Source organism: Grammomys surdaster, unplaced genomic scaffold (assembly GCF_004785775.1).
Source record: "Grammomys surdaster isolate TR1022 unplaced genomic scaffold, NIH_TR_1.0 125701, whole genome shotgun sequence".
Taxonomy (NCBI): domain Eukaryota; kingdom Metazoa; phylum Chordata; class Mammalia; order Rodentia; family Muridae; genus Grammomys; species Grammomys surdaster.
The window spans coordinates 1,845,690-1,866,358 of NW_021620536.1; the positions used below are offsets into that span (position 1 = coordinate 1,845,690).

General features: G+C 45.5%; 2 protein-coding genes across 6 annotated transcripts in view; both read right to left on the reverse strand.

Moving 5' to 3' along the window:
- Window positions 1-10,299, reverse strand: part of Mcoln2 (mucolipin 2) — a 46,753-nt gene extending 36,454 nt beyond the window's left edge. For 2 of the 5 annotated variants that reach the window (XM_028788103.1, XM_028788099.1), the window contains exon 1: window positions 10,175-10,288. In XM_028788103.1, coding sequence (XP_028643936.1) covers window positions 10,175-10,251 — 77 coding nt within the window. In that variant the 5' untranslated portion in view covers window positions 10,252-10,288. Of the gene's footprint in view, window positions 1-4,175; window positions 4,246-9,861; window positions 9,957-10,174 lie in introns of those variants that run through there. The other 3 variants (XM_028788100.1, XM_028788101.1, XM_028788102.1) reach the window with 3 other exon arrangements.
- An 8,986-nt stretch (window positions 10,300-19,285) lies between these two features.
- Window positions 19,286-20,669, reverse strand: part of Mcoln3 (mucolipin 3) — a 26,496-nt gene continuing 25,112 nt past the window's right edge. The window contains exon 13 of the mRNA XM_028788108.1: window positions 19,286-20,190. Coding sequence (XP_028643941.1) covers window positions 20,056-20,190 — 135 coding nt within the window. The 3' untranslated portion in view covers window positions 19,286-20,055. The remainder of the gene's footprint in view (window positions 20,191-20,669) is intronic.

Sequence of the window (20,669 nt, forward strand, 5' to 3'; positions counted from 1 at the left end):
TCTCTCTCTCTCTCTCTCTCTCTCTCTCTCTCTCTCTCTCTCTCTCTCTGTCTCTCTCTCTCTGTCTCTCCCTCTCTCCCCCTCACACATGAACTGTCACACATATTTATACACACAAATATAAAAATATAGAAGTACACACACGCACACATACACACAGAAACACAGAAGCCTCAGGCAAAGCCAGGAAAAAAAAAAAGAGCAAAAGCAACAAGGTTTTTGAAGAACCAAGATAATAAAAAAGTAGGAAAGTCTGAAAGTGAAACTCACCAAAATTTTTCTGAACTACAGTGACTTTCCAGACTGGTTGCTTAATGATGTTTCTAATACTGTGAAGGATTACTGGGAAGAAGAACATGTTTAACTCTCCAAAAAAGCTTCCCCTCCCCAAAGCCATGCAATCTGCAGAATACAGGAAAGCACCAGTGGGGTGAGACCAGTTGACTGGATGATGAAAACACAGAAGAAAGCGTTAGTTGACATAATAAATGACCAAGATACGATAGCTTCTTAAAATACACTTCACTCAGATTTTAAATATCTAAAGAAAGTTTAGAGAAGGGTAAATGATATTGGGTTCAAAAATTCTAGTAACTCGTCTGACAGTGGTGGCACACGCCTTTAATCCCAGCACTTGGGAGGCAGAGGCAAGTGGATTTCTGAGTTCGAGGCTAGCCTGGTCTACAGAGTGAGTTCCAGGACAGCCAGGGCTACACAGAGAAACCCTGTCTCGAACCCCCTCCCCCCCCAAATAAAAGGATTGTTACAGAGAAAAATTCTAGTATCTCAAAGGAAAAGTTTAACCTTGTAAATTATTGAAATTTTCCTGGATGTTTGTCTTCCCTCTTCTCTTCCCAGTTTGTAGTTTTGCTTGGCTGCCTGGTAGGTGAAGGTATTGTAAAGACATCAGTACACAGCGTGTTGCTATAGCAACAATAAAGGAATGCAAAGCAAAGAGACAGATAAACTAAAGATCCTTAGGACAGAGAGTTCTAGCCAGGAAAGAGAAAGCAGGCAGCACCTGAGGACAAAGTCATTCATTCATTTGACACATGGGTACGTTCGCAGCACCCTCTGATGGCGAAGCACCCTCTGATGGGAACGCCAGCTGAGGGACAGGAACAAGAGGGCCCGAAAACTGCATTCACTACTTCACAAGCACAAACTCGGTGAGAACTCAGGAGAAATCCCACCACGTCAGCAACAGGTTCAGAGAAAGACAAACTCCTCACGTCAGGGGAGGGGAGAACAGCTCTGACACGAAGCAGGAATCCGTGCAGATCTACGGACAACGTCTCATCAGCTGTAGTAGCAGCCATGCACTGATACTTCGAGAAACAGATCAGAACGATCACAGTGTTTACAAAGTATTAGTCCAACACAGTCAAAGGAAATGCATGATTCGCACTGCGTGTACACACATGCTTATATATTCATGTGAGTGCACACATATCCATGTACACAGGGAAGCCAGAGGTTGACATCAGGTGTCTCCCACACAATGACACCGATGTGACAATGACAACGATGACGACGATGATGAAATAACTCTCTCTCCAAATCTAGAGCTCACAGATTAGACTAGACTAGCTGGCCAGAGAGTCCTAAGGATCTTCCTCTTGCCTCCTCAGCACTAGGATCACAGGCGGGAGCCACCACACCCCTGGCTTTAGTCTTCTGGTTTTTGTTGTTGTTGTTGTTGTTTGTTTGTTTGTTTTACATAGATTCTAAAGACGGTGCTGATGCCTGTATAACAAGCACTTACTGAGTCATCTTCCTATCCCCTGAGACCTTATAAGCTTACTAAATAACACTGTTGAAGACCAAGTCACCAAAGGTGGGGGGAAGACAGTATCCATACGCATCAAAACTAGATATGGAGTAGAATAGAAACTCGGGTTAAAAACTAAGTGCTAGAGAATGTGGGTGTAGAAGCCTGAGGCTGGCCCAGACGTGGGAAGAAGAAGGAAGAAGGCCACAGCTGTTCTGGCTAATAAAAATGTCTACCCTTCCACAAGCAATTGAGACCACGTGATGGTTGGGCTGAGGGCCATCGTATGACTAAAGTCAATTCTAGGTTTATCAAACCAAGTATGTGGAAGCCTGAAGTTTTGAAAACACGATTACCAATGATGTTTACCTATATTGAGATCATGACCTGAAGTTTCACCACAGGAACAAGACAAAGGTTCTTGGCCTTTGCTTCTGAAGCAACCATATACCAGGTACAACTCTGCCTGACAGAAGGGACAGGATAATTGTATGACTGGCCTGCTTGAGAAGCGGCCTGTAGTTATCGCCTCAGGATACCAAGGAGGCAAGTTAGGTAGTCTGAGCCTAGTACGGGCGCCAATATGAAAATCTGATTTTTACTGGGACTCGTCTGTTTTGTTTTGTCTTGATACTCAGTATTTCTTAAGGACTGATGGCCTATAGAATGATCAGGGATGGAGGGTGAAAGATTTCTGCGCACAGCTTAGAACAGACCACAGCAGACCAGCCGGTTCCACGGGAGGGGGTTTATTCAGGGTGGAGAGTGAGAGAGAGGCAGGAGAAGATGGGGGGTGGGACAGAAGAGGAGGCCGGCCATGACCACGTGGAGAGAGGGGGAAGGGAAGGGGAAGGGGGGAGGGAACAGAGAACCTGCAAGCAAGGGATCAACAGAGCAAGAGAGTGAGGAGGGGGCAGGCAGCCCCTTTTATAGTGGGCAGGCCTACCTGGCTGTTGCCAGGTAACTGTGGGGAGGAGCATACCTGGCTGTTGCCAGGTAACTGTGGAGGTGGAGTTTAGACAGAATACTAACAGAGGGCAAATGTTCTCATACGTCTTCATTGGACAATATATGAAATCTGTACAAAATGCCTAAATGCATAAATTCAGGAGACTTCCATGCTCTTGTGTGATCAAAATGAGAAGAAAGGAGACCACAGGTCACGTGATCTAGAATAACCCAGGAGAGAATCCTCAGCGTGCCTGTGAGGAGTTCGCAGAGGTGGGGAAACCCGCTCTAAACGTGGGTGCCACTGTTCCTGGGCTGAGGGCACAGGCTGAACGAACTGGAGTGAGGTGAACACCAGCGTTCATCTGTTTCCTCACTGTGCCACGTGGCCGGCTGTCTCACATTCCCGCTGTGATGTGACTTCCCCACCGTGATGCACGGTAACCTACAACCAAGAGCCAAAACAAACCCTCCTTTCCTGAAGCTGCTTCTCCACAGTAAAGTAGAACCCACACAACTGGTTCCCACTCTCTGGCTCCATAAAACTCAGAGTAAACACCCTGACGATCTCCCAGCACCCCGGGGTTGGTGGCTAAGCAGCATTTGACACAGCTAACTGCCCGCCTTGTGGCACAGGCCTTCCCCCAACTTCTGGAGCATTTCTTTTTTCTTTCTTTCTTTCTTTTTTTTTTTTTTTTGGCTTCTTTCCCACATCACCAGGCTACCTCAGTCTCCTTGCTGTTCCTCTTCTACCTGACTTGTAAAGGGCAGGGCATAGTCCAGTAGTTCTTCCGTCACCTGTCCTTCACTCTAGAGAGCTTCTCTAGTCCTGTGCCTTCAACACTAGGCACTTAGTGGGGTTTCCCGCCCACCTCCGCCACCTCTCCTCTCCCTTCTTCCCTCCTCCACCTCTCTCTCCTCTTCCCCTCCCCCCACATCACTCTTCCTCCATCCCCTCCACCTCTCCCTTCTCTCTCTCTCTCTCTCTCTCTCTCTCTCCCTCCCTCCCTCCCTCTCTCCCTCTCTCCCTCTCTCCCTCTCTCTCTCTCTCTCTCTCTCTCTCTCTCTCTCTCTCTCTCTCTTCCTCTCTCTCTCTTCCTCTCTCTCTCTTCCTCTCTCTCTCTGTCTCTCTCTCTCTGTCTCTTCTCATTTCCTTACCTACTCCTTTCTGGAAATTCCACCCACGTGTCTAGGAGAACTCTGAATCTATCCTTCTGCAACTTGTGACACTCATCCTGGCAATTCTGTGGTTCCTTGCCAGCTCCGCAGAAGAGCCACTGGGGCCGTAAGCCCTGGACGTGGCCTAAGTGGCATGAGGTATGAAGTAGGCGCCAGGGTGTCAGTTAAAGATGATACCACTGAGAAGCATCATGCTCTCTGTAGTCTTCCTCTGGTCAGCTCTCCGCTCCACTCCACTCCTACCGCCCCCTCCCTGCTCCAAGCGCTTCTCTCTCACCTGATGAGAAGGCTGGCTTCCCAGGACCCCACAAATCAGCTACAGGAGCACGCTTCAGACTGACTCAGTCACCTTTAAAGTGATGACAACCCGTTTTGTTTACTTCCCAGCTGCAAACCCCTCCGGGACTTTCTCCTCTTCTTAGAACTAGTGCAGACCCTCCTACCACTTCCTGGCCTTACTCACAAGACTCCAGCCCACTTCTCCCCACGCTCCACTCCGCTTCCTCACTGCACCCAAGAGTCGCTCCCACTCTGGAACATTCCCCTGACCCTGAGGGTTTACACTTGACATTTCCGAGCTATGTGCATGTCTGGGTTCTTCTTGCCCTTTCTCAGTTCACACGTCATCTTTTTAGACTGGCCTTTGTTTTTTTTTGTTTTGTTTTTTGTTTTTTGTTTTTCTTGCAGGACTAGGGACTGGACCTTGAACCTTAAACACAGTAAGCAAGAGTTCTCCCACTAGGCTGTAATTAAAACCCTCTTTTTACTTTTTATTTCGATATAGGGTCTCACTAAGTTGCCCACCCTAGCCTTAAACTCACCCTGTTACCAGGCCAAACTTGAACTATCTCTCTTCCTGTCTCAGCCTCCCAAATGGCCAAGATTACAGCTAGAGAGGCTTTGTTACTTGTGCCCACATTACTGCATGTGGTCTTTCTAGATCTATTTCTGTTTCTATACCTTTATCTTCCTCTGGCTCAATGTCACAACTAGTTTTCCCATAAGAGCCTCCTCAAGCCCTGCTCCACTGTATCTGCCAACACACATCAGACTACCTGACACACAGTAGGTATTCAATGACTATTACTGGGAAGAAATGAAATGACTCAATGCATGAGGCAACTACTCTGGCTATATAAACGTTTCCTTAGTCCGTGTCCTTGAAAACCAAATCACAGCAACAGTAATATTAATAACAAAACAACGGAAAGTCAAAAATGTTAGAATGAACTGAGTGAAGCAATAAGGTTGTGCTTAGCCAGATGTCCACAGCAGGGTTACACATCCATGTGCATCCACTTATATGCAAAGGTGCACACACACACACACACACACACACACGAGTCAAAAGACAAACTCAGAGAAGGTCTGCATGATATCGAAGAATCCCAAAATTTACTGATGTTAGCAACTAACAGGTACTGGGTTACTAATAGCCCAAACTATTAATAAGAAAAGGACAGCCCAGATGGGAGAGATGGCTCAGCCATTATAGAAGCTAGGCTCACAGGCAAAAAATATGAGAAAAAAAAAACAGTTCGATAAAGCGACAGGCAAAGGGTCTGAAAAGCAGACGGGTATTTGCTCCCTTAAATCCTGTAGTAATCAGGTTGTCAGAAATCCAACCTAACCCTTATTTATCAAAGACAGGGGACACTCTAATGGAAGAAATGTATTAAAAATCATTCTATCCATGATCTATGAGTATTTGTATGATCAAGGAACCAAGGTTTTATGGCTTTTTCTGCAAATTTTAAAATAGCTATTAAGAAGATTATAAAAAGTATTCATTGCAATCAGACTCGTGAGTGTGTATAGACCTGAAAATGCCCGTTACATTGTTACGATTTTAAAATTATAAGACAAATATAGTATAATATTCTTTTTTTAAGTAAGTCTTTATGTTCGTATTTCAACATTTTTTTAAAACCTCTAGAGCTAGGAAACAAAATCTGAAAAAGCAGTGCATACCCAGGCAACGTCTGTGTCGTGTTTCCCAGGTGATTTTAATTTTCTTCATGTTTTCTCTATTTTCTTCAGTGTTGGTGATTAACATGAGAATTATTTAGTTACTGTCACTAGTTTAAATAAAGGCATCTGATTGATATATATATATATATATATATATATATATATCAGGGAACTAGGTACTGCCTTGCCTGGATTTCATATGTACTGAGTAAGGACAGAGTCGGTGAAGGTAAGTCTAAAAGGACAAATCAGGGTACCCACAACAGTGGCCATGTGGGCCTCAGGACGAGGTTCAGATGGTCGGTCCAGCAGATGAAGACTTTGGCTCCCTCCTGAGAACCCCCAGCCAATTGCACTCTGTTTCTTAAGATGTTCTAATTTCCTTGTGAATTACATGGATTCCTAGTCTTCTTAGAGAAGTTAACTGTGGTTCAAGCCAAGGAGGTTATTAAAAACAAAACTAAAAAGTAAACTCTGGTTCCTTTCTCAATATATTTCTGAAAAAGACAAACCACGTGGTCACTCTGATCCCAGAAAGAGCCCTGGAGGAAGACTGAAGGGCTTCTCAGTACTGTTAGTGCTCTCACAAAAGATGAGAATTTTCAGGAATTTCCCTGAAGACAGCTGTGTCACTGACTTCCTATGAAGGCATCCCTGCCCTCCCCATTGCCTAAGATTATCGGGAATCAGAAGTCGAGCCACACGTGTTCAAAGTGCTTACTCTCAACAAGCCGCACTGGCTCCCGGGGGCCCACAGGAAGAGAGCGCTGCCTCTTGTCAGCCACAGGCTCTGAGAGCTGAGCAGCCTAGGGTGTCGGCTGCAATGATGGCGTACCCTGACTGTCCTTCTCTTTCCTCAGTTTTCAACGCATAGCTGATTCCAGTGTCCAGCTGACAGCTCTCTTGCAAAATTAGTTACAACTAAGTGTGAAGATGCCTAGTTAACCTTAATGGGCAACAAGCCGTCACAACGCTGTGCTCCTGAGTCTCGTGTAATCCCCTTTTAAATGCCCATCATTTAAACCACAGGCCTTCAAGAATTAAGACGTCAACGACAATGTTCCAGAATTTTTGGCCTTATAAGTTACTACCTGGCAGAAAATTTTACCTGAAATCATGAAGATGTATTTCAAAGACAGAAAAAAATAAAGACAACTTTTGAAAGAGCCAGCCATCTGAGACGAAAGGAATTGGGCCCCTGTGCCTACAAAGCAGGCTCTCCCCCTGCTTTGTAGAAAGCAGGTATGAGGCAGAAAGAGCAGGTGTGAGGCTCCAAACAGAACAGAGGTTCTTCAGCAGAAGGGTCGAAAAAGACCCCCCAAAGAGGGGACATGAAAATGGCTGCAGAAGCAAATGAGCACACATCTACACATTCTCCTTAATGAACAGAGTGCTCCATGCCAAACAGAGTGCTCCATGTCAGAGTGCTCCATGAAAAATAAAGTGCTCCGTGCTGAACAGAGTGCTCCATGCCAAACAGAGTGCTCCATGCCAAACAGAGTGCTGTGTTCTGCTTTTGTTAGTGTCTGGGGCTGCAGCAGCGGCTCTGAGGTTAGAAGTGCATGCTGCTATCCCACAGGCCCTGAGGATGGGTTCTGGCATTCCCTTCAGACAGCTCACAACCATGTTACTCCAGTCCCAAGGGTAAGAAGCCTCCTTCTGGCCTTTATGGGCACTTACACACACACACACACACACACACACACACACACCTAGACACAAATAAAAATAAATAATAATTTTTTAAAAAAGCTTTTAAGGTTGCTTTTCTCCATATGGGACACAAGGTGCTCTGAAGAATCATTTCACACTTCAGAAGTGATATTCAGACCTTCGCCGACAAGCCCCAGCTGAAGAGAACAGCTCACTTTAGTTCTTGGGGCCAAATTGGTTTTCTTTGGCGACTGTTTTTACTCACAAACCGTAACCACAAGAAGCCACCTGGTTGTTGGTGGTGATTTTCTTTTCCACTAGGTTTCAAACACAGCCTTACTTTGGGTTTCATGTCACTGGCAGGGGAGCCACTGAGCAGAGGGGTTAGCTCTAAATCTAGTCATCTCTGACTTTCAGTTTTGTTCAAAATGTGTCCCACATCCTCTGGCTTTGTTGGCAGACCTCAGCGTTGTTACATTATTTTTAAAATAAAACTCATCCTCCCTAAGAAAAGAGAATGTGAAATTCTCCATATAGGAGGTCACATAAAGGATGCCTGTTTTTAGACTGATCCTGGCAGGAGAACCTGGCTTAGGTAAGGTTTGCTGAATGAGAAAGGGGGGGAGGGGTTGTCAAGCACTGACTATCTCCTAGAATTTACAGAGGAAGATAAGCAAAAGTCCTAGCAGAATTCAGACTCTACACGGAAAACCCATCAAACCTGCCCAGATGTGTGCTGTTGGGAGCATTATGAACATCGTGAGCAGTGCAAACTTTGTGCCCACTCCCAGCACAGAGAGCTGCCTGCTTGGTCCCCTGTACATAAAACAGAGAATCTGCATCCATGGGCAGTTCCTCCACCTCTGCAGCACCTCTCTTCCATCCTCTCTTCCCAGCAGTACTGGACAGCCAGGCACCTGCCTATGGTATATGCCACATCTACAAGCCTTCGGAAGCTGTTTCCATGCATGTGCAACTCTGTGTCCTTTAGCAACGCACACTTTGGATGACCCAAACTTCATAAAAAGAAAACCATTTAAGCCCCAAATGAAAAACAAAAATCAAATAAAAATAAAACCGAAGGTCATGTATCACAGCTAACATGAATACAGCCATTCTCCAAGCCAGAAGAGAGTGAGCACATAACCCAGAGGTATCTGCTCCTTTTTGAGGACCGTACATTCAGGGATAAAACAGAAGGTGCCACGTGGCCTATTAAAAATAATCTTCTCTACTTTCAGAGATGACATTGGGCATGTTGGTGGGTCATTCACAACTGGTCACAGTTCTCAAAGTTGCTCCAATGTTTTCTTTTTATGGATGTGTGTGTTTCCTGTATGTGCATACGTGTGCACACGTGCTATGCATGTGAAGATGACTTGGGAGTCATCCTCGGGAACAACACAGATCTCCTTTGAGAAACACAGGGTTTCTCACTGGCCTGGAGCTCTGAAATTAGGGCTGACTGGCTGGCCAATGAACGTTGGGGGTCCTCCTGTCTCCTGCCTGTTCTGCATTAGGATTACAGGCACCAAGTATCTTCACCTGGCTCCAACAGCGTTCCTTGAGCTTTCTCCAGCCCCACCGACATGATTTTATAGTTCAAAGCTGGACTTTTGACGGTCTGAGAAATCTATGCTACCCTACAGATCATCCACTCCGGTAACCATCATAGACTAATTTCCCTGATTCTATTTTCCTTGCTGGCCCTGAGATCACCCTGCTGAGAAGGCAGAGGCCACTCCCTGCTACCTTAGAAAACTTTAACAGCCCACCAATATTTGTTTTAAGAGCAGCAAGCAGGAGCCAAAGGCCACTTTGTCCTCCCCGGCTCAATTGCGCTGCTGCTGCTGCTGCAGACATTCAAACACAGGAGAGGCCACTTGGCAAAGCCACCTGGCTTAACTGAACGCCTTTTCATAGAGCTGGGGAAACCAGGGTTGACCACACCGCAACCCTCCCACCCAAGAAAAGGTTGGTTTGTTCCGGAAAGGGGAAAAAAATATCAGCCTTATTTTTAACTAAGTGCAAGCAGTTAGCTTTAGTCTGCCCGAGGTAGCAAGAACTAGAACTCTCCGTTAGAGTCAACCATGATCTTTTCAGAGTCCTATCTCCAGGAAAGAAAAACAAACAAACAAACAAACAAAACTCATGAAAACATCTGATCTCTCTGTTTCTCCTAATCTCTTGCCTGGAAAAACCGTCAGTTGTAGGGCCAGCCCTCCTTCAGCACTTTCCAGGGCTCCGGAGACTGGAGGAACTAGAAAGTGGATCCATTTCTCACTCATTTCCCGCCTTGCGAAACCAAATGGAAGCCTTAGGGGACCAAAGTCTCTTACCCTTCCAGCTAGCGCTCTGATCTCAGTCCTGGGACTTTGGGAAAAGGCGACTGGGTGCGTCCTGGTCGCTACGCGTGGCGCTGTCCTCCTGCCACGCCCCCGCGTCCCCACCCGCGGCCGTGGACTTCCTTCAGCGCTGGGCAACCCAGGGCGCTGTCACGAAGGACTTTTTCTACGTGGCCGCGAGCCCGGGCGCGAGGCAGAATGGGGGCCAGGTGTGGGCGCAGGGACACCTCGGCGAGAGATATTCCGGAAGGAGGTGACGCTGGAATCCAGAAGGCGACCAGGCGTGATGCCCTGGGGGAGTACCCACCTGTGGGAGGGACCCCAAGCCGGATCCGGGGCTCGGTTCCAAGCAGGCAGGTCCAGCGTCTCCTCGCCTCTGGCCATGGCGCGACCCTAGATTCCCCCAGTCCCCACGGTCCGACACCAGGCTCCGCCTGCGGGTGTGTGCGAGAGGCAGGTGGAGTGGACGCCCTTATAAAGGGAAGTCGCTGGGAGAGCCTACTATGAGACCGCCCGTCGTCCACCCCCCCCCCCCCCCCCCCCCCCACCCCTTCCCCCCCCCCCCACCTCTCTGTTTGACTCCTTCAAACTTCATTGCATTTCTTTTGAGCTCAATATGTGGCCCACACTGGCATGGAACTCAGAGCAATCCTCCTACCTCAGCCTCCTGAGTACTAGGATTACAAGAAGCACGTGCTACCAATGCCGGGCTTTTGGACAAGTCAAGTGCTGGTACTGAGATCTACCGATGCAAAAATTGCAGCCCATCCCTCTAGGCAAGTTCGTGGGGATAAGTTTCTTCATTAATGAGTCTGTATTCTGATAACTCCCTGGCACGTAGTTAGGATAACAGGGCAAGCACGTGGAAAGCAAGGCCCCAGGCCCAGGCACCTGAGTCAGCTTTCTGCAGTCAGTCTGCTTGACTCCTGAATAGCCCAGAGCAGCCCACTCCAGCGGCCTCTAGGCCCTTCCCCCTTGTTGCCTGAACGTAGGAGCTTCACGACAGTGGGTCGCCATGACGCTGGCTGGCTACAGTACCCTACCTGAAGTTAGCAGGGCGTTTTGGACAGAGCCGGGCCAGAGGCTCCTGTCTTCATCTTGCAGTGGCGCTGACCAAACCCCTAAATTTCCAGGCTATGTACATTAGTAAGTGTTCAAAAGGTCCCCAGGTTTAGCTAGGGCAAAGGACAGTTTGTAGAGGATTATGTAGAAAGAGTTGGACAGAGCTTTATCGACCCTTTCTATAACGTTTTTGGGGTTTTGTTGTTGTTGTTGTTGTTGTTTTTTGTTTTTTGAGACAACCTCAAATAACTGAGACTGGCCTCCAACTTGCTATGAAGCTGAAGCTGGCCTTGAACTTCCGATCCTCTTGCCTGCACCTCACAAGTGCTACTGGTGTTGAGTCATATTCTGCCCCCACCCCAGCCCCACCCCTCAAAATCTTTTAAAAGTCACTTTCCAAAAACTACTAGGTGAAAACGCTTGAGTTTTGTTGTTGTTGTTGTTGTTTTGTTTGTTTTTGTTTTTTCCGAATTTCTCTTGGTAGACATGCTCACTGGGTATGGAAAGTCTATCTGAAAAGTCACAGTGACCACACTACTCCCACTCAAAGTGGCTAAATGGGGCCAGCAAGATAGTTGAGGAAGAAAAGGTGCTTATAGCCAGTCCTGAGTTTGACCTCAGAATCACGGGGTGGACAGAGAGAATCCACTCCAGCAAGTCATCCTCTGGTCTCTCCAAGCCATCAGGGATGCCTTGTGTGGGGTCCCTCTTCCCACCACAAAATAAAGTTTTGGGACACACAGAGAGACGGCGGGGGGGGGGGAGAGAAGTTCAGTATTCAGTATTGCTATACTAGTATACTAGCAATACTAGTATACTAGTATACTAGTATAGTATATAGTATACTAGTATTGCTAGTATCCAGTAACTTTCTTCATCAGCAAGTGTTTCTTTAAACAGGTTCCCACCTGTGACAATCAAGAAACAGTCTCACAGGTGGAGAAAACAGTATTTCCTAGAAAGCTGTAAAAGATACATTTATCTAGGTATGACGTCCCTGTCATTTCTAGGAGACAGGGTCTCACAGCTGACTTCTGGCACTCTGGTTAATCAAACCCTTCTGTCCCCTCTCCCAAGGCATCCCCTGAGCAGTTGGTGCAGAAGTATCTAATATCCAATGCAAAGTGTCGCCCTGAGAGCCTATATACAAAAGCCATACTAAAGTGGACTCAACAAGATACATATAAAGAGATAATAATCAAAAAAAGATCACCTATTTGAGAGGGAGTGAGGGGGACACTGGAGGGGTTGGAGAAGCAACAAAAAAAGAGGGAAGTAATGTTTTTATATTTTTATATTTTAATTAAAATTTTAAAATAAAATTTAAAGATATAATTATCTAAATGGCTATAAAGAATGAAGATTGTATCACGAGTAAGTATAAAAGTATCTATTTAAAAATAAGGTTGGGTATGGTGCACTATACCTACGCCTATAGTCCTGGCACTTGGAAGGGCTGAGGCAGGAGGATCACAGTGATTTGGAGAAGAGCTTGGATCACAAAGTAAGTAAAGGCTGGCCTGACCTGCACAACACCACACAGTCTCAAATTTTAATAAAAATAAATGTAAGAAATATAACCAGGAAGCAAATTCTTTTTTTAAAGGGGGATTTTATTTTATTTTTAGTTACATGTATAATACCTGTGTGTCTGTGTGCGAGAATACATACCTGAGTGCAGGTGCCTACATAGCCCAGGAGGGGGCGTTAGATTCCCCTGGAGCAAGAGTTGCAGGGAGTCTTGAGCTCTTCTAATGTGGGTGCTGGGAACAGAACTCAATCTTCTCTCCAGCCTTGCAAATTCTCAGAGAGTACCAGAGAGGAGAAGCGTCCTAAAAGAGGGCCCTGGGTCTCGATCCTCACAGGTACCCACTGACTCTCAGGCTGCTTGACTGAGGCCAGGCAGTGCTGGGCACCCCGCAACAGGAAGACACTACTTATGCAGGTAGCACATGCGAGACTCCCTTAAAGTAGCCAGGGCCCCAAAACAACCACCTAAATGTAGGAAGGAGCTGGGGATAGAGAAGAGGTGAAGAAAAGAAAGATAGAAAACCGTTGGAATTACACTGCTGAAAGTTGGGGCTATCTGGTACACCGGGAGACATGAATTACGATCTCCCAGCGCCCAGTTAAAACTCCCAGAGGTTAGTTCACCAGAGCCTCTTGTTTACAGAGAGGATCCAGGCTCATGTGTCACTGGGTAGCACTAGACATTGTTTTGCGCTGCATGTTGGGCATTTGAACCACAGGCTTTTTTTGCTCTGCGTGCCTGTACTTCAAAGCTTGTGTCTTAGCTTTCACAACACACAAGAACGTTTCATTCAACCCTCTACTGTGTATCATATTACATTTCAGGTTCATCAATCACAGTCATGGATTTCTTTTGGAGGTTTCCTTCTTATGACAGGTTCATGAATTTACTACGTTAAAAGGAGTTTGTTTGTTTGTTTCTTTTAAGTCATCTGGAAAACGTGAGCCAAGATAATAGTAGACTGCAACAATTTTATATTAGGTGGTCCAGAGCTGTCTCTACTGGGACGTCACTGTGTAGACAGAACACAATAAAATAACAGGGAAGTGAGCCGTTTATTTGTGTGGCTTCATGTCCTTCTGATTTTCTGTTGATGTTAAGTAAGAAAGCTTTGAACTTTCCATATATTAATCTTTTGTTGTTTTTAAACACTGTAATCTCTGAACTAGGTCTTCCTTGGACTAGGTCTTTCCTTTGATGGTGGAAAATCAACCCGATATCGATCTCCATGGCCTGTACATTTCTGATATCTGGAACAAGTTTTCTCTTGAGAGACACGGGTGTTCTGTCTGCTCTGCAGTAGTTTGGTTTTATCTACCATATCAAATTCTGCTGTGCTTCAACTTCGTGCACGGTAGGAGGTAAGGCTGGGTCAGCTTTCTGCAGCTCAGCAGTCATCCGGCTCAGCAAAGGTAGCCTTTAACCCTGGGGTGGTGATCTCTGTGTTAGGAGAAGGGCAGTTCTTCAGGCTTTGTGGATGGCTCTGACTTGCTTTAGGCTTGGTGGATGGCTCTGACTTGCTTGCTTTAGGCTTGATTGGATGGCTCTGACTTGCTTGCTTTAGGCTTAGTGGGTGGCACCGCCTCTGTTACAATGTGTGATGTGGAAACAGGTACAGGCAAGAGGGAAACAAGAATCCGGCTTATGGAAATATCGGGGTTTTTTTTAAGTTTTTAAAATAAATTTTGTTTCTTAGAGCAGATATAGCTTCAGAGTGAAGTTGATCAGAAGGCACAGAGGACTCCCGCACATTCTCTGCCTCCTCCACATCGGGGTCACCCATCTGAACTGCACTCACTGAACTGCAAAACCAAAAGCACACTCTCACCTGACACCTGGCAGCTTCACTGCCAGCACCTTGACTTTGAGAACCTTCTGGCTCCCAGAACTGTGAAAAATAACTGTTTACTGCTTAGTTTAAAGTACTGAATCATTACGACTGTGTTATAGCAGCCAGAACTGACTGAACATTTGCCCTTGATAAACCCTGTGTACCTTCCACTAACTCCCCACCTGCTGTAGCCTTTAGGAATTACAGGTTTTTCTTCTGTCTCTGCTTGTCCTTTTCTAGAATGCCATACAGTTGGAATCCTGCAGTATGTAGCATTTTCACACTGACTGCTTTCACTTCGGAATACCCAGCTAAGCTTTTCCCATGTCCCTTCATAACATGCTAACTCGCTACCTTTCAGCACCAATAGTGTCTTCCTGAATGGACATACCACAGCTATTGATCCACTCGCCTTAAGAGCACCTGGGTTGCTTGCACGTGTTGTAAATTTTGAAGAGGGCTCATTTAAGCATCTGTGTGACTACTGTTTTTGTTTGTCGTCTAATGTGAGCATGTTTCCAAATCCTTCGGATAAACACTGAGAAGCACTGGTGCTAACTACTAACATATGCAAATTTGAGTTTTATAAGAAACCACCTGCAGTCCGTATTGAATTCTCCTCAGTAATAAACAAGATTGTCTCACTTTATGCCCTCATCAATGTTTGGGATTTTCGGTGTTTTGACTGTTACAATGGTGTGTGGAAGCTGATTTCATTTGTGGTTCCCTGGTGACACCTAATGTTGAGTATCTGCCCCGTATCTGCTTGCCTTCTGTATATCGTCCTGAGTAAGGCATTTTCTCCAGTTATTGTATCCACTTTAAAGGGGCAGTCTGTTTCCTTATTGTTGAATTTTGAATTATGTGTATATTTGCGTGTCATTAGCTTATTTTTTGCAAGTATTTTCTTGTACTCATCTTATTCTCCTGTTGGTGTCTTTTGCAGAGCATATAGTTCTTTTTTTAAAGGATCGCTGCTAATTCAATTTATTTAATAAATATTGCTGTACTCAAACTCTCAGTTCCTTATGTAGAAGTGCTGGCAAGCACCTTTAACTCAGCACTTGAGAGGCAGAAGCAGTCAGAGCTCTGTGAGTTTGAGGCCACCCTAGTTACATATCAAGTTCCAGGCAACCAGGCCTGTATAGTTAAACTCTGTCTCAAAAAAAGGAAAGAAAGAAAAGAAAAAGAAAGAAGAAAGATAAGAAGCGAGGGAAGAAGAAAAGAAAAAGAGAAAAGAAAAAAAAGAAAAGTAAAGAAAGATGTCAAACTAAGGTCCCTTATGTGAATTTATCCCTTGTATGAATGGTTCATCTTCTGTTGCTCTAACAGGGATGCCTGACACTGGGTAATTTATAAAGGATAGGGCTACATTTGGTTCAGGTCCCAAAAGTCCAGAAGCATGCTACCAGCATCTGTTTGGCTTCATGTGAGCCCTTTATCCTGCTTCAGCCTGTGAGAAAACAGAAGGGAGAGGGAGGACGTGCACAAAGGAAGAGGAACAAGGGACAAACTTTCAGGACCATTGACTCCTCCCATAAGGATACCATATATCCACTCACAAGCCTCCAAACCACGGGCCAGACGCCTCTCACTAGGCCCAGGCTCCCAGCACATGGATCTTGTGGAGACAAACTCAAACCAGCCTCTCACCGCTGCCCTCCACATTCCTGTACTTCTTGTTATGGAAATATATTTATCTTGTCCAGAATCAGCTTCAAAGTCCCTTGTGTCATCTGAGACAAGACATCAAGGCAAATGCCTGTCAAAAGTGAGGCTGTAGAATCAGGACACGTCATCACCTCTGAGATGTAAAATCAGGACAGCCTTAGGGCGAACAGTCTCATCCCTAATGAGAAGAGTAGAACACAGGATGAGCTAATGAATGGCATCCAACAGAATAGACATGACATCTTAAAACTGGAGAATCATCTTTCACTCCAAGTACAAGGTAGAGGGCAGGCTCTCAAGACTGCAGGCAGCTATGTTCCCACAGTTTGATGGGGGCTCAATCAACATAGCTACATAGCGGGGCAGAGGTGTCTTCACAGCCCTAAGTACTTTGTCATGTTAGGAATCACAACTGCAGATCCCCACCCCCACCCCTGCTCCCAGACACTGACCTGTTCCAGGGTCTGCCATCTCCTATGCTGGCAGGTCTCCCTGTAGCAACCAGATAGTCCTTCTGAAGTTCAAGTGGAGGGCTCCACACCTTCATAACCCCTGCATTCCGCTCGCCTGTGCCTGCCGAGTGGATACTGCTAGCATTTGCTTACTGTACCCTTCACTGCAGCGGTGGCAGTGGTGGTGGTGGCGGCAAATGCAGCAGTAGCAAGCAGTAGCAGGCACAGCTGAACCAACTTGAGACTCAGCATGCTGCCCTGGCTTATTGATTGGGTGCTTTGGATATATGAACAGAGGCACACCTGGATACACTGGAACCTCAGCTGGTTGTGCCTGAGCAGAGCCACAGTGGGATGCAGGGAGCAGAATCCTTGGGTCACCAGGATGATAAGGCCACAGAAAATATTCCAGCCAGTCCTCCTAGAACCACTCTGCTCCTCTAGGATTCTGGACTTTGATGAAAGAGGTAGTCTTGAAGATTTCTGAAATAGCTTCAGGGCCTTTCACCATTGCTCTGATGAGTCAGACCTGCCTCACAAAGGCGACTTGGCCATACACTTAGTGATATCTATTGACCATGCTTTTTTAACTCTTCCATGAGCAGGCTACTAATTTCCTCAGTTTCAATGCTGTCTTTCCTTCTTACCTGTTACTTCCAGGGTTAGCTATCCCTTTTCTGCTACATTCCCTCAGTGGCTAAGAGTGACTGGGGACATCTGAGGAGCTCTGCAGCATACGGGGGTCTGATTCCAGTCACAGAAAGTGCTCACGCAGCCCTTTTGCTTGCAGCGATGTAATAGGATGACTTTCACTCCATGTCGCTGGAAGACATTCTCATTTCTACACATGACCTTCTCATCGCGGCCTTCGTTTCCCACCAGTGTTCCCCATCAGTGTTTCGGCCTCAGCCATTTCGCTCGCATACGTGTTTTCCTGAGCTCTCTGCAAAATTACCCTGCATTCCACTTCACAGAACCAGTTCTTTTTCCAGCACTCACTTCAAAACTGCAGTCTGGGCCCACACTGGGTTGGACTGCCATTTCCATGTAGTCAAGTGTTGCCATAGCAACAGTCTACTACTTGTTCTTCATCCATTTCCTGTCACCATAACAGAATGCCTGAAGGTGAGTAACTCATAAAGGAGAAAGGTTTGTTTTGCTTCAGATAGTTCTGTAGCTTATTAGCTCCAGATGTTTTGGATGTTATTATGTCCAAAAAGAATCATCTCAGCTTCTGGTGGGGACTCATAAGAGAAATTGGGAGAACAGAGCATGTGAAAAATAATAAAGAAAGAAAGGGAGGAAGGAAGAAAGAAAGAACAAAGAAACAAAGAAAGAGAGAAAGGAAGAAAGAAAGAAGAAAGAAAGAAAGAAAGAAAGAGAAAGAAAGAAAGAGAGAGAGAAAAGAAGAAAAAGAAAGAGAGAGAGAAGAAGAAAAAGAGAGAGAAAGGAAGAAGAGAAAGAGAGAGAAAGAGAAAGGAAGAGAGAAAGAGAGAGAGGAAGAAAGGAAGGAAGGAAGGAAGGAAGGAAGGAAGGAAGCCAAAGCCCCATGATACTAGCCCATTCCATGAGAAAATCAGTCTGTTCCTGAGGTCTCATCTCCTGTGACCCCAACACTTCCCATGAGGCACCCAGCTCCCACATGGTAACACTGACGAATTCAGTTTCCAACAGGTGAGCTTTCAGGGAACCCACCCAAAACATAGAAGACTTGGTCCATTTTGTGTAGCTTGTCGAGCTGTGAGCAGATACCTGTAGCGCACTTGATTGTCTTTTTAATGTGTGGACTCCATCGGGCTCCTTCCTTCAGTTCTGAATATCTGTGTCTGCATTGCTTTCCTTACTTTGGTAGAGGCTTATTAACTTTACTCAACTTCAAAACAAAACATTATTTGGGAGTTTGTTGACTTTCTATTGATTTACATTTTCTTGTTTGACACTCTGATTTTTTTTTTCTTACCATAGTTTTCCATGTTCTCTCGCTTCTCTGATTTCCCAGATAGATGTTTGGGTAATGACTTTTACATATTTCCTCTCTTCTAACATACACGTCCAATACCTCACAGACCAGCCCTTACTGCACTGTACTCCCTCGAGTTTGTTTGCTTGTTTGTTGTTTTGAGACAGAGTCACTTTATGTGTCCCTGGCTATCCTGGAATTGACTACATAGAACTTTTAACTTCTCCAATCATTTTTTCAGTTTCTGAGATATCTATCTGGCATCTGCACATGTGTGTATGGATGTGCACATGTGTGTGGAAGCCAGCAGTTGATGTCAAGAGTCTTCCAAGGTTGGTCTTCACTTAGCTTATTGAGGCAGGTTCTCTCAATTAAACCCAGGGCTCACCAATCCTGCTAGTCTAGAGCTAGCTTTCTCTGTATGCAAAACGAAGCAACTCTAGGCCCAAACCTGGCTTGGTGTGTTTCTAATGAAATATAATTGTTACTCTCAAAACATCGCAAAAAGGATAATAATAAGGATTTCTCAGATAACACAGTTTTAAAATTCATGTTGCATCCTAATAAACTACAAAACAAACATGGTACCCGTATATCTTCATTGTCTCTAACATTAAAGTGTTAATTTCTTTATTTTTTAAAGGAGCTCTTGTAAAGCCATTATTTCTTTTTAAAGATTTATTTATTTTATGTATGTGAGTACACTGTAGCTCTCTTTAGAGACTCCAGAAGAGGGCATCATATCCCATTAGAGATGGTTGTGAGCCACCATGTGGTAACTGGGAATTGAACTCACGACCTGTGGAAGAGCAAGCAGTGCTCTTAACCACTGAACCATCTCTCCAGCAATTGATGTCTACATGGATAAATAGTACATGAAATAAATATTATACCACAAAAAATCCCCATAATTTCCCATTAGAAAAACTACAAGACGCAGAGCCTAATTCTGTGCCTTTTCAAGCTATATATATTCACTTTAAATTTTTGAACATGGGTTCTAGAACTTCAAACCATAGAGTCACAAATCCTGACCCCAAATGGGTTTGCAGAGACTGCTCAGGCCTATGGGAGGCATGCTGTATCGTCAGTTTCCCCCATGCTGCTTGGATGCTAATAAAACCATCATTGTTTAATCAAATGCCGCCTGGGCGTGCACTTTGACATCATTCGTGTATAGATTCTCTTCCTTAACACTGGAGGGCAGGGAAAGCTTCTAAATGAAGAATCAAATAACAATTGTCCTTCATAGTCAAGCATCCCGGCAGCTGTGACAGGCTTCTCTCTATTGTTCTGTCTTCATTTAAGTAGGGTACAATGGTGTCCGGTGTGTGATAATTATGTCAGTTCTCAGAGCGGAATGCTGGGTCATCCAAAGTCGCTGAGACACCAAAGCTTATTTCCTGTGCAGCACAGGCATGCCGTGTGGTAAGGGAACATACTCAAGAGCACAGCGACTAAGACCCATTAGCATCCCTCATCAAACCAGTCATTTAGAATGCTAATATAAGCAGGAGAGATATGAAATATGTTCAAAAACCATAAACAGGTCCTGCTAAGTCATTGCTGTGAGCTAACTCAGAATACTAGTATCTGAACATACTGTTGCGTGATCACAAATCATCCATCTTGTCTCGGCCACACACTGCATTTCCCTCCCAAGCACAGAGAAACCCAACAGTTACTGTTTGCAGCAGCAGAACAAAGAGCCTGGAGGGTCATCTTCTAATCTGTATTTTCCAGAGTTGGGGAGGTCTTTGCATTCTGCTATAAATTTTCGAAGTTCCGTTTCTGGGAAGCCATCTTGCTGGTAGTGCTACACGGGAGAACGGGGAAAGTCTTCATTACTAAGGCTACTCTCCAGTAGCTTTCCAGACTCAGTATGGAGCATTTGGCAGTGGAAGGGATATCTCCGGGAGAGTTTGGGACTCCCAGACATTTCTGGGACATGTCACCTCTGGAGCCACCCAGGCTAGATGGGCCTGGGACTAGGCAGTAGTTCTGTGCTCACTCCTCCCAATCTGCCTGTACCCACAGAGGCATGTGAATCCTGTCTGTAACTCTCTCCTGGGAAACACTTGGCCAAGATTCATGTTAAATCCTACAATGTCTACTCCCAGGCTGCCTACAGCCCCATGAATTCCCAGACAGTCTTAAGGAAGCTCCTTAGGTAAAACCTGGTTCAGGCATCCAGGATCCCATCTGATTTAGATTAGCAGAGCCTAGCTGGGATCTGAGCAGTGAGCATCCTCATCTCCCACAGGTGCTCTCAGTGAGCATCCCTCATCCCTCATC